Genomic DNA, 21551 nt, shown 5'->3' on the forward strand with positions numbered 1-21551 from the left:
AAAAATTCTTCCTTTATACGTATCGGGGATAGATGAAAACTTTTGGGGATAAGAAGCACATCGAAATGTTGGAAGGAGGCTATGTGTCAGATCCGTGGGTCTGCCATTCTTCACTGGAAGAAGAAGGGGGAGAGGGGTTGATACAAGTAATCTGTGGTCTCCCGGTTAGAATCTGACTCTGAGGGAGAGGAGGAACAGCCGACAGGGAGTGGAGGTGTGACTCCGGAGGTTCTGGAGGAAACAGGGAAAGGGCACAGGCTGGCTGGGCATTCAGAGGAAGACCCAGGCCCATCCCCTCTTCATCCGAGGGCATGCAGGTCGGAGCGGATAAGGAAGAAACGTACGTAAATGGCGTGATATTTTTAGTATTTTTTTTTAGTATTTATTTGATTTGTCAATCGCTTACAAGATACAGGTATAAGAATAAACATAGTTTTGAAAAATGAGATAGATACTTATAAGAAAAATAAAAAGAAACAATAGGAGAGTGCATGAAGGGGGTGAGGTCAATAGTAGACAGTCTAAGGTTAAAGTTTTTGAGGTTTGGGGAAGAAACCACAGAGTCAGGTAGAGTATTCCAGACATTGACCACATCCCATATCTGTTGCTGAAGTCGTATTGCCTGCAATCAAGTTTGGTGCGATTAACCTTGAGTTTGTATCTATTGTTTGCTCTTTGGTTGTTATGGTAGAAACTGAAGTATTCATTGACAGGTAGGACATTGCAATGTATGATTTTATATACTATATTTAGATCGGACCGGAGGCGGCGTAGTTCTAGATTTTCTAGGTCTAGAGTTTCAAGTCTGGTGGCATAAGGTATTCTGCAACGAGTAGAGGAGTGGAGAACACTTCTTGTGAAATATTTCTGGACTTTTTCAATTGTGTTAATATCAGATACATGATATGGGTTCCAGACTGATGAGCTGTATTCATGTATAGGTCTAGCAAATGTTTTGTATGCTCTAGTTAGTAATGTGATATTACTAGAGAGGAAGCTACATAGGGTTAGGTTAACAACTCTTAATGCCTTTTTGGCTATGTAGTTACAGTGGGCTCTAGCACTTAGATCATTAGAGATGAGTATTCCAAGGTCCTTGACAGAGTTTGGATCCTCAACAAGGTCTTGATTATTTAGCTTGTATTTTATTTTCTGGTTTTTTTTTGCCAATATGTAAGACAGAGCATTTATTTGTTGAGATTTGAAGTTGAACACAGCAGATGTGAACCTGAATCATGGACTAGTTGATTTCCTACTGGATTTTTTTCCCCTGAACCAATTCAATTTTTCCTTTGCTGGTTACTCTCATATCTGATGATATGAAAACTACTATCATCCCAGTGCCAAAGAAGCCCTCCATCAGGGAACTGAATGACTACAGACCAGTTGCTCTAACATCTGTAGTTATAAAAATCTTTGAAAGGCTTGTGCTGTCCCACCTGAAAACCATCACGGATCCGCTGTTAGATCCCACGCAGTTTGCATACCGAGCAAATAGATCAACAGATGATGCTGTTAACACGGCTCTGCATTACATCCTACAACATCTTGAATCTCCAAATACCTACGCAAGGGTCCTCTTTGTAGACTTCAGTTCAGCATTCAATACCATCATTCCAGACATTCTTCTAACTAAACTATACCAGCTAGAGATACCTGAACACACTTTTAAGTGGATCAGAAGCTTCCTAACAGACAAGAAGCAACAGGTGAAGCTAGGCAGAAACACACCTGATACCTGTACAATCCGCACAGCCCCCAAGGCTGTGTGCTTTCTCCACTTCTCTTCTCCCTATATACCAATGACCTTACCTCAAACGATCCATCTGTTAAAATACTGAAGTTTGCTGATGACACAACAGTGATTGGTCTCATTCAAGACAATGACAAATCCGCATACAGACAGGAGGTTGTACAACTTGCCTCGTGGTATAACCAGAACAATCTGGAACTGAACATACTCAAAACCGTAGAAATGGTGGTAGACTTTAGAAGAAACCCTCCCGTCAGCATTTGCACCAAGACAAATTCCTTGTGTATCCAATCACACTTGGCCAATAAAGAATTCTAATTCTAATGAAAAGGCAGATGGATAGAGCCCTAAGCCGCTTTACGTAATTTCTTTCCAACATTCTGTTGAGCTGGGAAATTAAAAAGGTCTAACAGTCCTCGTTAGCACAGTGGTTGGGAAGCAGTACTGCAGGCGAACTCTGTCCACAGCCTGGAGTTTGATCCTGATGGGCTCAAAGTTGACTCAGCCTTCCATCCTTCTGAGGTCCATAAAACGAGGACCCAGATTGTGTGTGTGTGGGGGGGGTGCAATAGGCTGACTTTGTAAACGGCTTAGAGAGGGCTGTAAGGCACCGAGAAGCACTTCATAGTGCTTTACGGCCCCTCTCTAAGCGGTTTACAAAGTCAGCCTGTTGCCCCCAAGTCTAAGTGCTCTTGGCCCAGATGTGCTTTTTCAAAAGACGACTGGACTTTCTTGTTTGTCCTTGAAGATGTTTCGCTTCTCGTCCAAGAAGCTTCTTCAGTTCTGAGGGCTACCATTGTGAATAAACAAGGACGGTGAAACATATCCCAAGTTTGCCTTCTGATAAATTGGGTGTTTTGTGATAGGATAGCAACCTACAGTCCAGCTTTCCACTCCTGGTTATCGAGGGTGGGGGTGGGGAGGGGTTGAAGGGTTTTCTACTTCAAGGGGCACATGGGAGTATGGACCAGATGATAAGCCTTCTTGGTGTTGGCGCAGGGAGACCATTCAACCCCAACCTTCCTTGTGTTGGGCAAACAATAAAATTTGAAGGATGCCAGCATGACTTTGGCTGTGGTTGATTGATTCTAAGCAGCCAACACAGGAATTTTGATAATGACCTTCTTTATGGCTCCGTGAACTATTTGTATTCTGCCACAGTGAACTGTTTGTGTTCTGCCACCCACAATCTGTCAGGTTTGGGGCAAATTAAATGTTGTTAAATAATTGTCTTCGTCACATTGGGCTTGAAATGTGTCTCTCCCCCCATCTAAATCCAGCAGTCTGATACACTGTGCCTATCTTTTTTTTTCCTCTGGCTCTGAAATTGGGTAGCTTAGCTGGTCTGATTTTTCTCAGTCTGGCACTCAGCAAAACCCAGTCAGATCATTTCAAACAAGATCAGTGTGTTGAAGGCCTTAAACCAGGGGTGTCAAACTAAGGCCTGGGGCGGGCGGCAGATCCAGCCCGTGGGGTGCTTAGATCTGGCCCGAGGGGCTGCTGCCATGGAAACAAGCAAAGGACTGGCCTATGGTGCCTCTGCCAGAGAAAACGAAGCTCGGGAGGGCCGCACGAGCTCCGTTTTGACTGGCAGAGAGTTGCAGGAGGCCGTCACAGCCCAAAACAGAGCTCAGGACCCCATTTTCGCCGGCCGAGCGCTTGGGCCACCACAGGTGCCCTCAACACGAGTGGCATCGAGCTGGTCAGGCCCACTCTGGCCAAACCCCACCCCGGCCCTCCGAGGTCGAACACAACCCTGATGCGGCCTTCGATGAAATCAAGTTCGACACCCCTGCCGTAAACCAATTCTGACTTACCTTCAAACAAAAACGGTTGACGGGCCAGGGAATTGGGAAGTTGCGATCCTAAACTTCGGAGGGGGCTCAAGTCGCCTAACTCAACGGTGGGCCACTTCTTGAGAACACATATAACCCCTGGAGCCCCCTGCCCCCTTCACAAAGCTGCAGGTTTATTAAAGCTGTCTGGGGATGCGTTTATTGACCCAGCTAAAAGGGAAACAAATGTTTTTGGTTTTTTTCCCCTATCCCAACAACTATATTAAATGAAGGGTTTAAAGTCCATGTTAACCTCTCCCGTTGCTGGGTTGAAGCTCACAGCGTACGCAACTGCTGAGGCAACAGCGACAGGAGAATTTGGTTCAAGAGCCGAACTGAAGAAATACACAGCCTGCTTGCAGTGAGGAGTCCACTGACAATAATCCTGTACAGAAAAGAAGCAAGAACGATCAGGTGGGAAAGGAAGTGAAGGTGTCAAACATTCCCAGCTATCTTTTTTCTTCTTCTGTAGTAGGTCAACATTTCTTGCTTCAACAAAGAGATTTCCAGTTTGAATTCTAATCATTCAGAATATAGAAGAGAATAACACAGTTGGAAGCAGTGGTGGGATTCAAATTTTTTTACTACTGGTTCTGTGGGCGTGGCTTGGATGGCGTGGCAGGGGAAGGATATACTGCAAAATCCCCTTTCCCTCCCCACCCCACTAACCTGCTTTCCAGCGCCGTTCTCCTGGGCAGGGCAACCAAAGGAGACCCAGCCGATCAGCTGGGATTCAATGGGAGGCAGAGAAGAGATCGGTTGGCGGGGCCAGTCAGAGGTGGGATTTGCTGGTTCAACGAACTACTCAAAATTTCCGCTACCGGTTTTCCAGAACTGGTCAGAACCTGATGGTTGGAAGGGACCCTGGAGGTCTTCCAGTCCAACCCCCCGCTTAGACAGGAAACCCTACACCATTTCAGAGAAATGCTTGTCTGATCTAAAAACTTCCAGTGATGAAGCACCCACAACATTCACAACCTCTGGAGGCAAGTTGTTCCACTGGTTAATTGTTCTGTCAGGAAATTTCTCCTTAGTTCTACTTTGGTTCTCTCCTCGATTAGTTTCCCCCCATTGCTTCTTGTCCTGCCCTCAGGTGCTTTGGAGGATAGCTTGGCTCCCTCTTCTTTGGGGCAGCCCCTGAGATATTGGAGCACTGCTATCATGTCTCCCCTAGTCCTTCTTTTCGTCAAACTAGACATATCCAATTCCAGCAACCCTTCTTCATCTGTTTTAAGCCTCCGGTCCCCTAATCATCTAATCGCCTTCACCTTTCATCCACAGCACTGTCCGTAGAAATTTTAAAGTGTGATTCTCACTTATTTGATTCTCTACTCGATGCTCTTGTCTCAATTATGAAGCAGCCAAATTGCATCCAGTTTTGGTCACCGCACTATAAAAAAAGGTCTTGAGACTCTAGAAAGAGTGCAGAGAAGAGCAACCAGGATGATTAGGGAACTGAAAGTTAAAACTTATGACAAACAGTTGCAGGAACTGAGCATAGCTAGCCTAGTGAAGAGAAGGACCAGGGAAGACAGGATAGCAGTCTTCCAATATTTGAATACTGGGCTGCTACAGAGAGGAAGGGGGCAGGCCAGTGGTGGGATTCAAATTTTTTTTACTACAGGTTCTGTGGGCATAGCGTGGTGGGTGTGGCAGGGGAAGGATACTGTAAAATCTCCAGTCAGAAGTGGTTTTGCTGGTTCTCTGAACTACTCAAAATTTCCGCTACTGGTTCTCCAGAACTGGCCAGAACCTGCTGAATTTCACCTCTGGGTCAAGCTGTTTTCTAAAGTACCCAAAGGCCAGACAAGGAATAATGGATGGAAACTGAACAAGGGGAGATTCAACCTAGAAATAAAGAGAAATTTTCTGGCAGTGAGAACAATCAACCCATGGAACAGAAGTTGCCTTTGGAAGTTGTGGAAGCTTCATCCCTGAAAGCTTTCAAGAAGAGACTGGGTTGCCATCTGAAGAAATGGTGCAGGGTCTCCTGCTTGGGCGGGGGTTGGACTAGATGACCTAAAAGATCCCTTCCAACTCTATTAATCTGTTAAAGTCAGTTTGTTCAGTGCTGTCATTTAGTGAACAATGAGTGATTGTAGGTTGAAGACGTCATGACTTGACTTGTTGACTGCAACAACTGACAACCAAAATTCTGGGCTCAGTTGCATTTGTAATTAAAAGTCGACTCGTATTATTGGGTTTCTTGATCTACGATAGTATTAATTCAGCTTTTTTTCTTTCCCTCTTTCTTTGCATTTTAATTTAAATGGCATGATTATATTGCAACTATGTTTTACCGCATAAAGCTATTTTTGGTTCACTTTAAACTGCAGAACTGCTCGGGAAGCCTCCAAGCAGGTTGATCGAAACCAACCCCAATTCAACTTTACGTTCCATCAACTCCAATCTACATCTGTAGTAAATCCTGTTCTCTGTTATAGGTCCTTAGTAAGCCTGCCCATCCTATTGTGCACCGCACAATTCCGCTCTGCAGAAGCTTCCAATCACATGCATTCCATTTAATTATAATGGCAGATTCACCACCATTAATTATTAAATCTGTCTCCTGCGTTATTTCTGGCAACTACTACAACTGAATTCGTTCCAAATGTGCTCAAAAATTCGGCACTGGAACTGAGTAGAATTGATGGTCTTTTTTTTCTCTTTCTTTTCCTATAGGACAATGCAATATGATGGTTCACCAACTCCTTATGCAGCAGGGTTGAAACAGAACATCACCAACCTTTTCATTGGAATCCTGCACAAGTCCTGTGCTGATGGAAATGTTAGGTGCCAGGTGGTATTCCATCCATAGAACGGCTCCGTGACTTTTCGCACACCTGCAAAAATAAAATAAAATCCTTAAATATCGATTTCCTGCAAACTCTGAAGAATACTGATAGACCAACACATGCATTATGTAGTATATAAACCTCTTTTGAAATATGAATAGTACTTTCTTTCGTCAGAAGTCTAGATAAAAGGCCAGAGATCAGCCTACTTTGGGAGCAAACACAGGCTGAAAGAACCATTTAAAATGACTTACTTTCCCATTATATGTTATCTGGGGGATTGTGGTGACACTTACTGTTCTATAACTACCTACCTTATGATTACTGGAGACTTGATTGTGAGAATAAGGAAGACTCTTAAGTAAAGTGACTTTTGATTTTTGGAAGCTGCCTGGAACTGATGGAAGCTAAATGGAACTGATTAATAATCGTGAGATGTAAAGAACTACGATGATTGAACTTTCTGAGAAGCAACATTGAATATATTGTTTTTGGACTTCAATAAGAACAGGACTTATTAAAATAAGACAAGATGCTCCATCAGGGGGAAATGAGTGAGATTTCAGGAGAAATGGCATTGATCTTTCAAAGCATTAAGGGTACACTATGTTAAAGAATCACAGAGATAAAAAACCTAATGCAAGGCATAAATGGGAAAACAGAAAATGTGCTACAACTGGTAATGTTAAAAGCTAAGTCTTAATCAAGATCAAGTATGCACTCTGCCAGGAAAACAAACTGTCTAGTTTTCAGAGTTGAAGAGAAAGTTCCAGATAAAATCCTGATAAAGTGGGTGGAGGGGGGGAGAATTTAAAATAATCAGGTAGAAAAAACAGCATGGAAAGGAAGAAAGCAAGAGATAATGAACATTAGAAAGTTGCATTCTCCAGGATGGATAGTAATATAGTTCTCAAAACAATGCTGTTTCTGGTTAACATATCAGGGCATTCATATCTAAATAATAGCTTTTTGGAAAATGAAGTATTGCTGGAAGACAACAGCAGGACCAAACAGGACCAAAGAACATAAAATAATCTATCAGCCAGTCCCGAAAACTAATAAATATTCCTTCTTTTTTTTGTTACTTTTCTTAAAAATAGCAAAGGTACCAGAGCTTTCATATGTCTCTTTGATATTTTCAGAATGTTATACTGGAAGAGAGAGAAAAATTCAAACAATTGCTTCAAAGTTTGAACTCACAACGCCTTCAGGAGATGTTACCAAGAAGACTGATTGTAAATCCACACCCTCCTTGCTTAAAAGTAGGTTTTTTGCCAGTTCTTGGAATTCAAAGTTTTCAAGACATCTTCTATTTGTCCAAATATATATACACAAGCACACATTTTTCATTACAGACTCTTCAACAACAAAAGCTATCAAATTCCCAGCAAAAGCTATCAAATTAGCAAAGTGATGCTTGTCCGTAGCAAGTCACTCACTGCATCCTAAAACAGTGTCCAAAGGCTCGCTTGATTTACTTACTTACTTATTTACTCACTTATTTACTTTTTTATTGAACGTATATTACCGCCTATTCACCCTTGGCGACTCAAGGCAGCTTACAGAATATAAAATCACAATTTAAAACAATAAAAACTAACAAAAAGAATCAAATAAATTAATAAAGCGCAATATAAGAGAATCACTTCCCCTCCTCAATCCCACCCATCCACCCTGACCCAGATCACACAAGCTATTTAATGGCCTCCATTCCGCTCTGGGTTCCGCAGGGCCCCTGGCAGAACCAGGTCTTCAGCGCCTTCCGGAAGAGTATTAGAGTCAGGCCAGTCTAATTTCCAGATGTTCCAGAGAGAGGGAGCCACTACGAAGAAGGCCCTTCTTCTGGGTCCCACCAGGTGTATCTCCCTCGGGGATGGGACCTGCAGCATTCCCTGTCTCCCTGCTCTAAGGGGTCGGGTAGATGTGACCAGCAAGAGACGGTCCCTCAGATCACCTGGTCCCAAGCCATGAAGGGCTTTTAAAGGGGGAAACCAGCGACTTGAATTGCACCCGGAAGTAAATCAGGAGATTTGCTCTTCCTGCAGGAGAGGTGAAACATGTGCACACCGGGGTCTGCACAAAACCGTGCGGGGAACACTGCATTTTGCACCAGCTGGAGCCTCCTTCTCTAACATTTGGAAGACATTGCAATCATACTACAATGTGATGATTTAAAAAAACAAAACAAAACACCATCTAGAGATTGAAAAGTTTCGGGATTATTGCATGATGCAAAATAACCAGGAAGAAGGCATTTCAGCAAGGCTAGGAATCCAGGAATCTGAGGATGAGATCCACAGGGGAAAAGAAAAGGATCAGGATCTTTGCATTGGCGATGTTCAAATTATATGTTTGCTACATGCTACCTGGCACATTCTCTCCCAAAATATGAGGACTGGAATAATCTTCAAAAGGAAGTGGTGGTGCCTCCTTCTTCCTTTTGGTTTTGTGAAAGAAATCAAAAGTACTTTCCAGAAGGTGGTTGTTTGTTTGTTTTTACTAAAGGACAAATGGACTTTATTTTTGCTTGAAGACATTTCACTTCTCATCCAAGAAGCTTCTTCAATTCTGATTGAATGGTTCATTCAGTCAGAACTGAAGAAGCTTCTTGGATGAGAATGAAACGACTTTAAGGAAAAACAAAGAAAGTCCAGTTGCCTCTTGAAAAAGAGCACCTTTGGGACAAGATTCAGAGAATCTCCAAAAGACATTTTGCTGGGTACTTTCTGGTTTTAATATTGTTAAGATGAGTTAGGATTTTTTTAAAACATTTTTACTCCCTGTTGTAAAGGATCTTTTCCAAAAGGCAATTGGACTTTCTCGTTTTTTTCCTTTGAAAACATTTCGCTTCTCATCCAAGAAGCTTCTTTAGTTCTGAAGAACTGAACTTCAGTTCAGAACTGAATTAGCTTCTTAGATGAGAAGCGAAACATTTAAAAAAAAACAACCCAAGAAAGTCCAGTTGCATTTGGGAAAAGCACTTTTGGGAAAACCATGACCTGGATGACTGAGAACCTCCACAGACGTTTACACTCTTTTTACTTTGCACTAAATGCTTGGTTGTTTCTAAATAAAGTGGTTGGACTACCAAAAGGAAATTATTCATGGTTTGATTTCAGGAAAAAGAATCTCAAAAAGAATCTTAAAAGCCCAACTTTTTGCCACGATGAATTACGGGATATTTTCTCAAAAAAGTACATTTGATGTTTAAATAAGGATCACTTTGCAGGCAAATATTGATTTTTACAACGTATTCCAGCATTTTACAGCTGGCACAGCAATAACACCATAATTGGGTGCAGTGATAACCCCACAGACTCTGCTGTATATGTTTCAGAAAGAAATGTTCAGCCAGGCAACAGATGGCTGTATTTGAAAAGGAGAAATAAACATCGTTATAAATCAAATCATTCATATGGTACCAGATAATTTATACATTATTCATTAAGAACAATATGTTACCTCATATGTGGGAGATTGTTTTCATTCAGCTATGACACTGCAAAATTGGCCTATTTTTAAGGAACAGTTCCTCTGAAGGTTCAAAGTCTCTTTTATTTCAGTTCCCAAACATTTTGTCCTCTGCCTAGAAGGTACCGTACTTAGCAGGATACAGAATAAGATTATTACAGGTAGTTTTCAACTTCCAATCACAACTGACCCCTAACTTTCTGTTACTAATGAAGAGAGTTGTTAAGGGAGTTCTGTCCCATTTTACGACCTTTCTTGCCACAATTGTTAAGTGAATCACTGCAGTTGTTAAGTTAGTAACATGATTGTTAAGTGAATCTGGCTTCCCCATTGAAGCTTTGTCGTCGGAAGACTGCAAAAGGGGATCCCATGACCCTGGACACTGCAACGGTCATAGCGATAGAAATAGCCCTTAGACTTATATACCGCTTCACAGTGCTCTACAGCCCGCTCTAAGCAGTTTACAGAGTCAGCCTAATTGCTCCCAACAATCTGGGTCCTCATTTTACCGGCCTCAGAAGGATGGAAGGCTGAGTCAACCTTGAGCCTGATGAGATTCAAACAGCGGGCAGTTGGTGGAATTAGCCTGCAATACTGCATTCTAACCATCATGCATGGATGGATGGATGGATGGATGGATGCATGCATGGAAGGGCAATAACACTTAGACTTATATACCGCTTCACAGTGCATTTTACAGCCCTCTCTAAGTGTTTTACAGAATCAGCCTCTTGCCCACAACAATCTGAGTCCTCATTTTACCGGCTTCGGAAGGACAGAAGGCTGAGTCAACCCTAAGCCAGTCAGGATCAAACTCCTGGCAGTGGGCAGAGTCAGCCTGCAATACTGCATTCTAATCATCATGGATGGATGGATGGATGGAAGGGGAATAGCACTTAGACTTATATACCGCTTCACAGTGCTTCCCAGCCCTCTCTATGTGATTTACAGAGTCGGCCTCTGGTCCCCAACAATCTGGGTCCTCATTTTACCCACCCCGGAAGGATGGAAAGCTGACTCAACCTTGAGCCTGGTGAGATTCAATCTGCCAAATTGCAGGCAGCCGACAGTCAGCAGAAGTAGCCTGCAATACTGCACTCTAAGCACTGCGCCACCAGGGCTCATAAATATGAGTCAGCGGCCAAGCATCCGAATTTTGATCACGTGATCAACGGTCGTGAATGTGACAAATGGTCATAAGTCACTTTCCCCCCCAGTGTCGTCGTTAACTTCAAACAGTCACTAAATGAACTGTTGTAAGTCGAAGGCTACTTGTAACTCAAATGTACATAAAAATCTGTTTTAAAACAAAGAGCAAACAAGGAAAGAATGCAATCTTTTTAGAAAAAATTATAAGTCATCCTAAGTGTACTGAAACCAGAAAGTAGCTAAGTCCAAGGCAGGTTTTCATTCCATATCACTCCAAGAGGACTAAATGCTGATTTGTTTACGTTTTTTATGTTGATGTGCTATTTTATCACCCCCACCCCCAATAGCCCTCAGCCTTAAAGGATCTCATGTCAATCAAGATATGATTGATTAACTGGAGACTAAACTGTACAATGAACGGTTGAGAGTACCGTCTAGCCTATTGAAGAGAAGGATTGGGGGGACACGATATACTGCCTTCCAGTATTTGAGGGGCTGTCACAGAGAAGAGGGAGTCAATCTATTCTCCAAAGCACCCGAGGGCAGGACAAGAAGTAATAGATGGAGGATTATCCAAGAGAGATCCAACCTAGAACTAAGAAGAAACTTCCTGATAGTGAGAACAATTCACCTTGTGTAACTACTCTGGAAGTTGTGCATGCTGCATCACTGGAGATTTTCAAGAATAGACTGGACAACCATTTGTCTGGAATAGTATAAGGTTTCCTGCTTGAGCAGGGGGTTGAACTAGATGATCTCCCAGGTCCAAACCAGTTATTCTATGTTACATTGCCGTTACTGCAATGACAGATACAAGGAACGGACTGCTGATGAAAGACAGGGCTACAACTTGGAATACAACTTCAGGGCAGGGTTTCCCGCACTGTGAAAATCCCAACGGGCTAGACTTCAACTCCCAGAACCCTCAGCAAAGGCCACCCTGAGTGAGACACTCTAGGAGTCGAAGTCCACACCGTTGGAAGTCACCCCAATTCGGAAACAGTGTCTTGGAGCGTCCTGTAAAACATTAAAATACTGCAAGTTTAGTTTTTCCTCCCAGGATACTGACCGTGACACGCTTATGATGCCTTCTTCCGTGAGAGGATGTTCTGGTATAGCTTGCTGGAAGTCAAACGTCAGAACCGTGAGGGGGTCAGAGGTGGATCTGCATGGGTATTCCCAAAGTGGATGGGGCTCTGCTTCCCTGGATTCTCGGAAGTCTAAGGAATTCTAAAGGAGGTGGCAAGAAAAACCGGGTCAGCGCTGCCGAATTTAGAAAGAAGCACTTTGTCAAGCTTTGGAAGCCATATTGAGATTTGATGCTGCCACAATTGAGCCTGAGAAAGTGGGAGGGAGGAATTCATTTGAGCATACCTAGTTAGACAAAATAAAATTCTTTTGCTGGTTCAAGGTCACGGAGTGTGACACATAATGAAATGGGAATCTTGCTTTAGGATGGAGGGTGATTGGACCATGTGATGTGATGATGGCAGACTGTTTTCCCAAAATAAAATGCTTAACCTGCATTGGTGGACAATGGATACTGGGTGGCCCCAGGAAAGGAAAAAGGGGTTTCGTTGTACTGTGCTTCACACTAAAACCTCAAAACTGTCTTTGCTTCTTCTTTGCCTGCACGGATCTGTCAGTAAAGTTTTACTCTTGATAATAAAAATGTCCCAGCAGTTTCTTGTCCTGAGGGCGGGAGAAGAAGCAAAGGGTGGAAACTAATCAAGGAGAGAAGCAACTTAGAACTAAGGAGCAATTTCCTGACAGTTAGGACAACTTGCCTCCAGAAGTTGTAAATGCTCCAAACACTGGAAGTTTTTAAGAAGAAATTGGATAAGCACTTGTATGAAATGGTACAGGGTTTCCTGCCTAAGCAGGGGGTTGGACTAGAAGACCTCCAAGGTCCCTTCCAACTATCCTACCATGTTTCTCATATAATAAGGCTGGGTCTTATTTTTTTTTGAGCCCCGAAAAAATGGCTTGGCCATCTTTTCGGGGGTGACTTAATTCCCCCCCCTGCATCTTTGGGCAGGCGGGCGGCGACGGCTTGGATGTTGACCTCGGCGTTGGTGGGGCACTTTGTATCAGGGTCAACGCAGGCAGCACCATATCCGGGTGTGCCACAAAAGTACTTCCTAACAGCAACCCCCCCCCCATTTCACATGTTTTAATATAGGCCTTAATTTGGGGGGAGGGGCTTAATTTCATTTCATGCCTATAAAACATGCTGGGACTTCCTATTGGGGGAGGCCGTATTGTTGGAGAAACAGGGTATCTATCCTATCCTATCCCTTCTGTATTCTATTCCTTCTGTATTCTGTTCTATTCTATTCTATTCTATTCTATTCTATTCTATTCTATTCTATTCTATTCTATTCTATTCTATTCTATTTCTATTTCTATTCTATTCTATTCTATTCCTATTCTAATCTACTCTATTTCTATTCTATTTCTATTCTAATCTATTTCCATTTCCATTTCCATTTCCATTTCCAATTCCAATTCCATTTCCAATTCTATTCTATTCTATTCTAATCTATTCTATTCTATTCTATTCTATTCTATTCCTATTCCTATTCCTATTCCTATTCTATTCTATTCTATTCCTATTCCTATTCCTATTCCTATTCTAATTCTATTCTAATTCTATTCTATGTTTCTTCTATTTGTATTCTATTGCCATGCAGGCCAACGGGACGGCTGACATTACCTGCTTCTCCTCTAAAGCCAGGACAAAACTAATCCATCATGGCTGGTTTCACACATTGCTTCAGACCTCAGGGATCATGTGATTGGTTTAAGTTTTGGTTGAATGCAACCTTAACAGAAATGTACAACACAGGTTTGATCTAATACACAACTCAAGTGAACATGTGGCAAAGGCCCAGGTCCAAAGCAGAGGGCTTTACGAGAACCCAGGAAAAAAATTGTCTTCATTAATTGGGGAAGGGCTCCGTGTTTGGGCCCTTTGAACAGCAGGTTTTGCTACAGCCTCACAGCTGCTAATGTGACTCATTAAAGCCATCATCCCAGACATTTCTAAGTAGTACTTTACAATAACTACACATTTTTGCAATTAAGTTAATTGGCCCTATACTCTCCAACAATGAGGGTTGAGCACTTGCAAACCCCTTATTACCACGGAAAGGATGTGGAACAAAGGTCCTTGTGGGAGTAACTCAGTATTTTAAGCAACATTGTTGAACTTTCATTTCTTGGCTTAGTTTTGGCTGCGGCAAAGATTTCGATTACTGTGGCTGCTTTATATTGTTTGCTTGGGTTTGTTATACAATTGCCCCACTGCGGAGTTTTGTAACTATTTTTAATAGATTAGTACTATTTTTAAAGGCATGGAAGTGTTGCTGTTCTTACGTTATTAGACTTTTAGTATTTTGTTGTTGTTGAGACTCTAGATAGAATGCAGAGAAGAGCAACAAAGAAGATTAGGGGACTGGAGGCTAAAACAAAATAAGAACGGAATTCGGTTATGTCTAGTCTGATGAAAAGAAGGACTTGGGTTGACATGATAGCAGTGTTCCAATTTCTTAGGGGCTGCCACAAAGAAGAGGGAGTCAAGCTATTCTCCAAAGCACCTGAGGGCAGGACAAGAAGCAGTGGGTGGAAACTAACCAAGGAGAGAAGCAACTTCGTGGAGAAATTTCCTGACAGAACAATTAATCCGTGGAACAACTTACCTCCAGAAGTTGTAAATGCTCTAACACTGGAAGTTTTTAAGAAGAGATTTGATAACCATTTGTCTGAAATGGTACAGGGTTTCCTGCCTAAGCAGGGTGTTGGACTAGAAGACCTCCAAGGTCCCTTCCAACTCTGTTATTCTACACCAAAGCCAGATCCGACATTGATGGGGTCCTCGGTGCTGAGATTGATGGTTTTCTTACAGGCATTTCATTACCAAACAAGGTGACATCATCAGTGCATCTGATACCTCAGAAGATATGACCATTACCCAGCTAAGCTCTCTTCCCTGCCTCATTGCTCAACTTTGGCATTGCTCAACTTTGCTCCCCATTGGCCACGTAGGTTGAGAATTGTGCGTGAATAGGGCAGCGTGGTTCATTTTAACATCTGCCCTGATTCGCTTACAATCCATGGCAAAATAGTTCATTAAAATCAGGCACAACTCACATAACAACTGCCTTATTTAGCAATTCTGGCCATAACTGTAAGTTGGGGTTTACCTGTAAACACATAGTAAGTGGAGGATTATTTGGATAGACATGGTATACCTTTGCAAAAGTTTACCCTGTAAGGCAGGCTGCTTTACTCTCTATTTTTAGCACAGAGACAAAGTTGTGTCTTCTCTGTTAGTTCAACATCTTAAGTACACATAAACCAAGTTCTCAGGAAAATTGAGTATTTTCTCAATATGAATTTTCTGTTTCAATTAACAGCCGCAATATGAACCGTGTCAGTCACAATCTCTGTTTCTATGGATAGATTACACCCAAAAGATCTTACAGGTAGCTCTAGACTAACAATCCCAATGGAGCCCAAAATTTCTGCTGCTAATCGAGACAATTATGTAGTGAATTTTGCTCCATGTTACGTGGTGGGTTTTTTTTTTGCCACACTTGTTAAGTGAATCACTCCAGTTGTTAATTTAGTGACACGGTTATTAAGGGAATCTGGCTTCCCCAATGACTTTGTTCGTCAGGACACAAAAGGGGATTATATGACCCCGAGAACTGAAACCGTTGTAAATATGAATCAGCCACCAAGCATTTGAAAATTTCGATCACGTGATGCTGCAATGGTCATAAGTGTGAAAAATGATCGTAAGTCACTTTTTTCAGCGTCATCGTAACTTCAATCACTAAATGAACTGTTGTAAGTCAAAGACTACCTGGACTGAAGAAATGAGAGACGTGAAGCAACTTTTATCTGAAGAGTGTCAACTAAAAAGATACTCCTTTGGTCTTTTTAGCTGCCAGAAAAAGGGAGCGGGGGAAAACAAGACATTCTTGAAATGCCTAATCACCCCGACAGCCCAAAGTTGTCAGAGCAACTTTGAAAGAAGGTTATTGGAGAACATGATGGATGACTCTTGGCTATGGATGTGTCCCATTGGAGAATATACATCCAGGGGGTGGGGGGAAGACCAGGGTCAAGGGGGAAATGTATGATGCAATTTGGTAGTTGCCACGCACCAACATGGCAACTTCTAATAAACCAATTTACTTTTCTCTGAGATGCAGCTAGAGACTTTTGACTTGAATGAGGGTGGATTTATTGGAGCTCTGACAAAGAGATAGTGGTGGGATTGGATTGACTTGGAAAAGAATACCTGACTGGACAATACCATAGGAAATGGCTGCCGTTTTAAAAACCAACAAGGAAAATAATACAAGTGATCAACCAAGAAAGTACCCTAGATAATTCTTTATCGGATTTTTTAAAAATAGGTCAATTAATTACCCCCATTAAATCATGAGTCTCGAGCCAAACCTCCAAAACTTCAAAAGGATTCAAAAGGCAACTTTAAAAAGACCATAGAAATATTTTATGAGTTGACAGCCACAGGAAGACTCTGAATTGAGAATGAGACCGAGACGAAGATAAATCAAATTCTATGACAATTCTTGAATGAACTAAAGATTAAGACTGTTAAAAGTAAAATGAAAGCATGTAAAGTTGGTTTATGTGATGACCTTTTTAAAAGAAAACCTTTATGGACACTTTGCAGGGGAGATGGAGAGTTACTAAGCTTGTTCATGCTCGTTATGATAAAGGTTGGAAGTCACTTTACACATTTCTCTTTCTATATGTTATTCTTATTTTTCTCTCCTTTTTCCCCTTTTTTTTTGCACTTTTTAATCTCTTCTCTTTTTAAAGTTTAGTTTATAATTAGATTTTATTACTGTAATCAAAAATCACCCTAAAAGTTTTATATCATGGATTTTATTTAAAATACATGCATTTAATGTTTCATGCGCAGTTTAGCTACTACCATGTAAAGGGCTAATCTCACCACATGATAATTCATTTGGCCTTTCACCAGGTGATAACTCACCTTTATCATGTCATCCATAATGCGCATATCAAAACCTTCACAGGTACCACAAGGGCTTCGGATACGCCACAAATCCTAGAGAGGAAGGAACAAGTGGTCTTTCTCAGCACTGTAAAGTCTAGTTATATGATTTGACACTGCAGACTTCTAATACTGTGAGTCAATCCTTGGTTCGCAGTATTAGAAGTCTGCAGTGTCAAATCATATACTAGAAACTTTATATTTGGCAGAAGTTTTTGGCCATAGCGTGGCAAGTTATATAACTGAGGAGAAGAATAGGTTTGCAAAAATACAGTGAAAGATTTCTATGATTACGCAACACATGTAAATAGAGTGAAAAGGTCTGTGATGAAATGACTTCGGATACCTAAGAAGAGGCAATTTATTTAGGGGAAACCTCTGGTAAGCTGGAGAAAAGGAAAGAAGGAAAGGAAAGGAAAGGAAAGGGAAAGGGAAAAGGAAAGGAAAAGGAAAGGAAAGGAAAAAAGGAAAAAAGGAAAGGAAAGGAAAGGAAAGGAAAGGAAAGGAAAAAAGGAAAAGGAAAAGGAAAGGAGGAGGGAGGGAGGAAAAGGAGGGAAAAGGAAGAAGGAAGGAAAACATCATTTTGACAAAATACAAAAGTGAATTGTGAACAAAGGACTCAAAGGAAGAATCTCAAAAACAATCATTCATTCCTCTACAATGAAAGGAAAGAATTACCTATAACTTCATAATAGATAGAAGATGATAGATAGATAGATAATAGATAGAAAGGAATAGGAAGTAGGGAGGAGAGAGAGAGAGAGAGAGAGAGAGAGAGAGAGAGGGAGGGAGAGGAGGAGGAGGAGGAGAGAGATAGATAGATAGAGATAGAGATAGATAGATAGAGATAGAGAGATAAACATAGACGTTCATAGATATTAATTTGACCAACAACTCTCTGCTTTCCTACCCCATAAGACAATCAAGGAACCCAGCAAAAAAGTTCAGATGGAGGTATACAATGCATTCCTCAGATAAAAGTTTGAAACCAAAACAAATTATTACTGGAAACCAAAAAGACAACATGTCCTCACCTTGAATTCCACAGTCATCAGGTGGAGAGAAGCCGATTGGGGAAGGACAGTCACATCACTGGTGAGATGACTCTGCAATGCCGTCCGGGCGTACCAGAAAAATAGATTATGCCACGGCAGCAAGCTTGTAGAGAAAAAGGGCTCGGCAATTAAAAGAGATATCTCAGGGGAAGAGAAAGAGAGAGAAAGAAAAAAAAGACATGAATATTTTAACCAGGCCTTTGTGGATAGAAATACCCAGAGAAACTCAATTTTCATCATCAACCCCAGCGATTTTTCAATGTGCATGTCAACCATTACTTGGTCAATCTCTTCCTACCCTGCAAAGCAGCACAATTTAAAATATTCTCCTTGTGGCTAAAAGGAGAATTGTGGCTGCAGTCTCATTCATTCATTCATTCATTTTCATTCATTCATTCATTGTCTTGAATTGAATTATGGCCCCTGCATCATTTCTTAGAGAACTCAGAAATTAACTTCAGGGGAAGGAAATGGAATTGGAGAAATTTTAACTAATTCTCCCAGAAAATCCTCTTTGGCTCATGTTTTCAAAGTCTGGGAAATCCAAATTTAGGAAAACTCCCACCCCTCCCTCTTCACAACCCTGGCTTTAGGTGGAGGGAAATCATGTCAACAGCACCACCATTTCCTAACTGGAATTGCCTGCTCAGATGTCTTACCTTTCTCTCTTCAAAATCAGAGGGGGTTAACAATTCTGGAGGTTTCTCTAGAATTGTAATTTTATCTTCCAAACGGTTTGCCATAAAAATCTTTAAGGGGGGAGGGGGAGAAAAACAAAAGAAAAACTGTTAATTTGGATATAAAAGTTGATATGTAATTATAGTCACGTTTGTATTATTCTAAAACCTGGAAACACATTGTTCACCTAATGAGATGTTTTATAAAAGATAAAAAAATTTAAAAAAAAATAAAAAGAAAGAAAGAAAAGTGTTGCAATTTTCAGGTGAGGTCAGGTGATTTTATCTTTATTCTTTTATATTGCAGGTAGTCTCGACTTAGAGAAACATTTGTTTAGCAGCCATTTGTAGTTACAAAGGCACCGATGCTCAAATTTATAGCTGTTCCAACACTACAATCACAGGATCAAAATCCAGGCGCTTGGCATCCAGCATCTATTTATGAGAGCTGAAATGTCCTGAGGTCAAGGGATCGTCATTGGTGACCTTCCTAATCAGATTCTCACAGTCAATGGGGAATCAGAATAGAGCTGGAAGGGATCTCGGAGGTCTTCTAGTCTAACCCCTGCACCATTTCAGACAAGTGGCTGTCCAGTCTCTTCTTTAAAACCTCCAGTGATGGAGCGCCCACAGCTTCTGAAGGCAAAGCTGTTCCACTGGTTAATTTTCCTCACGTTTAGGAAGTTTCTCCTTAATTCCAGGTTGCTTCTGTCCTTGATTAATTTCTTACCTTGCCTTCTGGGGCTTTGGAAAATAAATTGACCCCCAACTCTTCTTTGTGGCAGCCCCTCAAATACTGGAATCCTGTTATCATATCCCCCCACTAGTCCTTTCTTTTCTCTAGACTGGCCAAATCCTCCAGCCATGTTTCATACATTTTAGTCTTCAGGCCTTTAATCATCTTAGTTAAACAACAGTGTGATTCACTTAATTACTGCAGTGATCTGCAGTAACAACTGGGTCCAAAAAAGGTCATAAAACCGGTTGCAGCTCTCTTAACAATCGCCTTGCTCGGCAATGGAAATTCTGATCTCAGCTGAGATCAAAAGTCAAGGACTGCCTGCATTGATTATTTCGGGATCTGACTGTCCAGACCGACTTGAACGTTCACCTATATTCCGCTTTGCTCGCCGCTTGACAGAGAATGGTGAGCGTGCGTGAGTGCGTGTGTGTTAGAATGCAAGGGTGGGGCGACTGGCCTCCCAGCATCGTTGCTCCTCCCAACTCAAGGACACCCAGAGCAAATGCCAACGCGTGATCAGTGAGCAGAAGTGATTTGGTGGATGTAATGGACTGTGCGTGGCTCGTGGAGAAAAAGAGAAAGGAACCATGCGTGTGTTTGCGTGGGAACCGCAGAGCTGGTTTTGCTTCTTCTGTGCCAATGTGGCTTTATTCAGTAAAGTTTATACTCTTGGTAAAAATAATGTCCCCAAAGTTGGGTTTTTTTCTGGATTCGTCAACTGGACAGTTGACATTAAACCAGCTCTGAGCTTCCTGTGCAAATGCACACATAGTTCATTTCCCCTTTTCCCCCTTTTTCCATTATTCTAAGTCCCAAGAGTTTCTTTTTCTGGATTCGCCAACTGGACAATGGACACTGCTTGCTACTAAGAATAGCAAGAAGTTAAGCCCAGCATGTAAGATAAGTATAGGCTGCTAATGTTTCGTGACCAAGCCATGGTGGGAAAATAATAGATCAATGGGAGTTCACCTAGGAAAGAACAGTGTACTGAAGACACAGTGACTTTAAAAAGCAATGCTCTATGTTTGCAAAGTCTCGACGAAAAACTTATTACTTACTTTCTGCATGAGTGAGCGAAAAAGCGAAGAACACTCCAGCGTAAATACCTAAAGGAAGAAGATTGTGAGGTTAGATTCTTGATTCTAAACCACTTCAGAAGACCTGGGATGTGATGATAGCAGTGTTTTGCCCAGTATGCTGGCTAGGGAATTCTGGGAGTTGAAGTCCACACATCTTAAAGTTGCCAAGTTTGAAAAGCATCGGGTTACCGCAAATGAACCGAACAGAAATGATTTATCCCCTTCAACATTATGGTGGAGCCATTCTGATATTCTTCCTAGTAGTTTCCTCTGTTTCACCAGTCTTTCTACTGGTATGCAAAGAAGCTTCCAGCTGGCTGTGCATATTATAGTACCCTCAGCTGTTCTCAGGTTGGGAAACAACCATGACACAAAGTCACAGCTCTCCAGAGAACAGGACATTCTGAGTCTTGTGTAGAGCAAATGGCTGTTTGTGGGTTGGGACACATTTTCCAAGATTGCCATGTCCTCGGAGAAACCTCAGAAAGAACACCAGCTGTGAGAGCTCAGCCCATTCAGGCACAAGCATCTGCTTCACAGGAGCTGATTAATTAAATCAATAAGACTGTGTCACTGCATTCAGACTCAGAATGTACTGAAAGATGCTCTCTGGATAAAAGTGACTTTCTTTCATGGTTGGCATGTGCGCGCGCACACACACACACACACACAAAGAATATGAAGATGTGTGTATTTATATCTATCTAGATATATATATCCATATTTTATCTCTATTTCTATCTATATATCTCTATCTAAGATATCTATATCTATCTCATCTTTACCTGTCTGTCTGTCTGTCTGTCTGTCTAAGATATATATCTCTGTATCTATTATATATCTAAGATATGTATCTATATCTAATCAATCTCTCTCTCTCTCTCTCCCTCCCTCCCTTCCTCTCTCATATCCAAGAGTCCCCAAACTTTAAGACAAC

The 21551-nt window shown here is 41.6% G+C and overlaps 2 protein-coding genes across 3 annotated transcripts in view; one reads left to right on the forward strand and one right to left on the reverse strand.

Moving 5' to 3' along the window:
- The window catches only part of SMPD3 (sphingomyelin phosphodiesterase 3), a 76849-nt gene extending 70514 nt beyond the window's left edge, over nucleotides 1–6335 (forward strand). The window contains exon 7 of the mRNA XM_087971658.1: nucleotides 6271–6335. Coding sequence (XP_087827784.1) covers nucleotides 6271–6285 — 15 coding nt within the window. The 3' untranslated portion in view covers nucleotides 6286–6335. The remainder of the gene's footprint in view (nucleotides 1–6270) is intronic.
- Nucleotides 1271–21551, reverse strand: part of PRMT7 (protein arginine methyltransferase 7) — a 39807-nt gene continuing 19526 nt past the window's right edge. For both annotated transcript variants that reach the window (XM_087971656.1, XM_026688333.2), the window contains exons 12-18: nucleotides 20594–20641; nucleotides 18776–18865; nucleotides 18096–18257; nucleotides 17041–17115; nucleotides 12073–12233; nucleotides 6335–6431; nucleotides 1271–3973 (exon numbers count right to left, since the gene is read on the reverse strand). In XM_087971656.1, the coding sequence (XP_087827782.1) occupies nucleotides 3812–3973; nucleotides 6335–6431; nucleotides 12073–12233; nucleotides 17041–17115; nucleotides 18096–18257; nucleotides 18776–18865; nucleotides 20594–20641 (795 nt within the window). In that variant the 3' untranslated portion in view covers nucleotides 1271–3811. The remainder of the gene's footprint in view (nucleotides 3974–6334; nucleotides 6432–12072; nucleotides 12234–17040; nucleotides 17116–18095; nucleotides 18258–18775; nucleotides 18866–20593; nucleotides 20642–21551) is intronic.

This window comes from Notechis scutatus, chromosome 9 (assembly GCF_049901735.1).
Source record: "Notechis scutatus isolate UNSWTSFEM ecotype Mainland chromosome 9, rNotScu1.2, whole genome shotgun sequence".
Lineage (NCBI taxonomy): Eukaryota > Metazoa > Chordata > Lepidosauria > Squamata > Elapidae > Notechis > Notechis scutatus.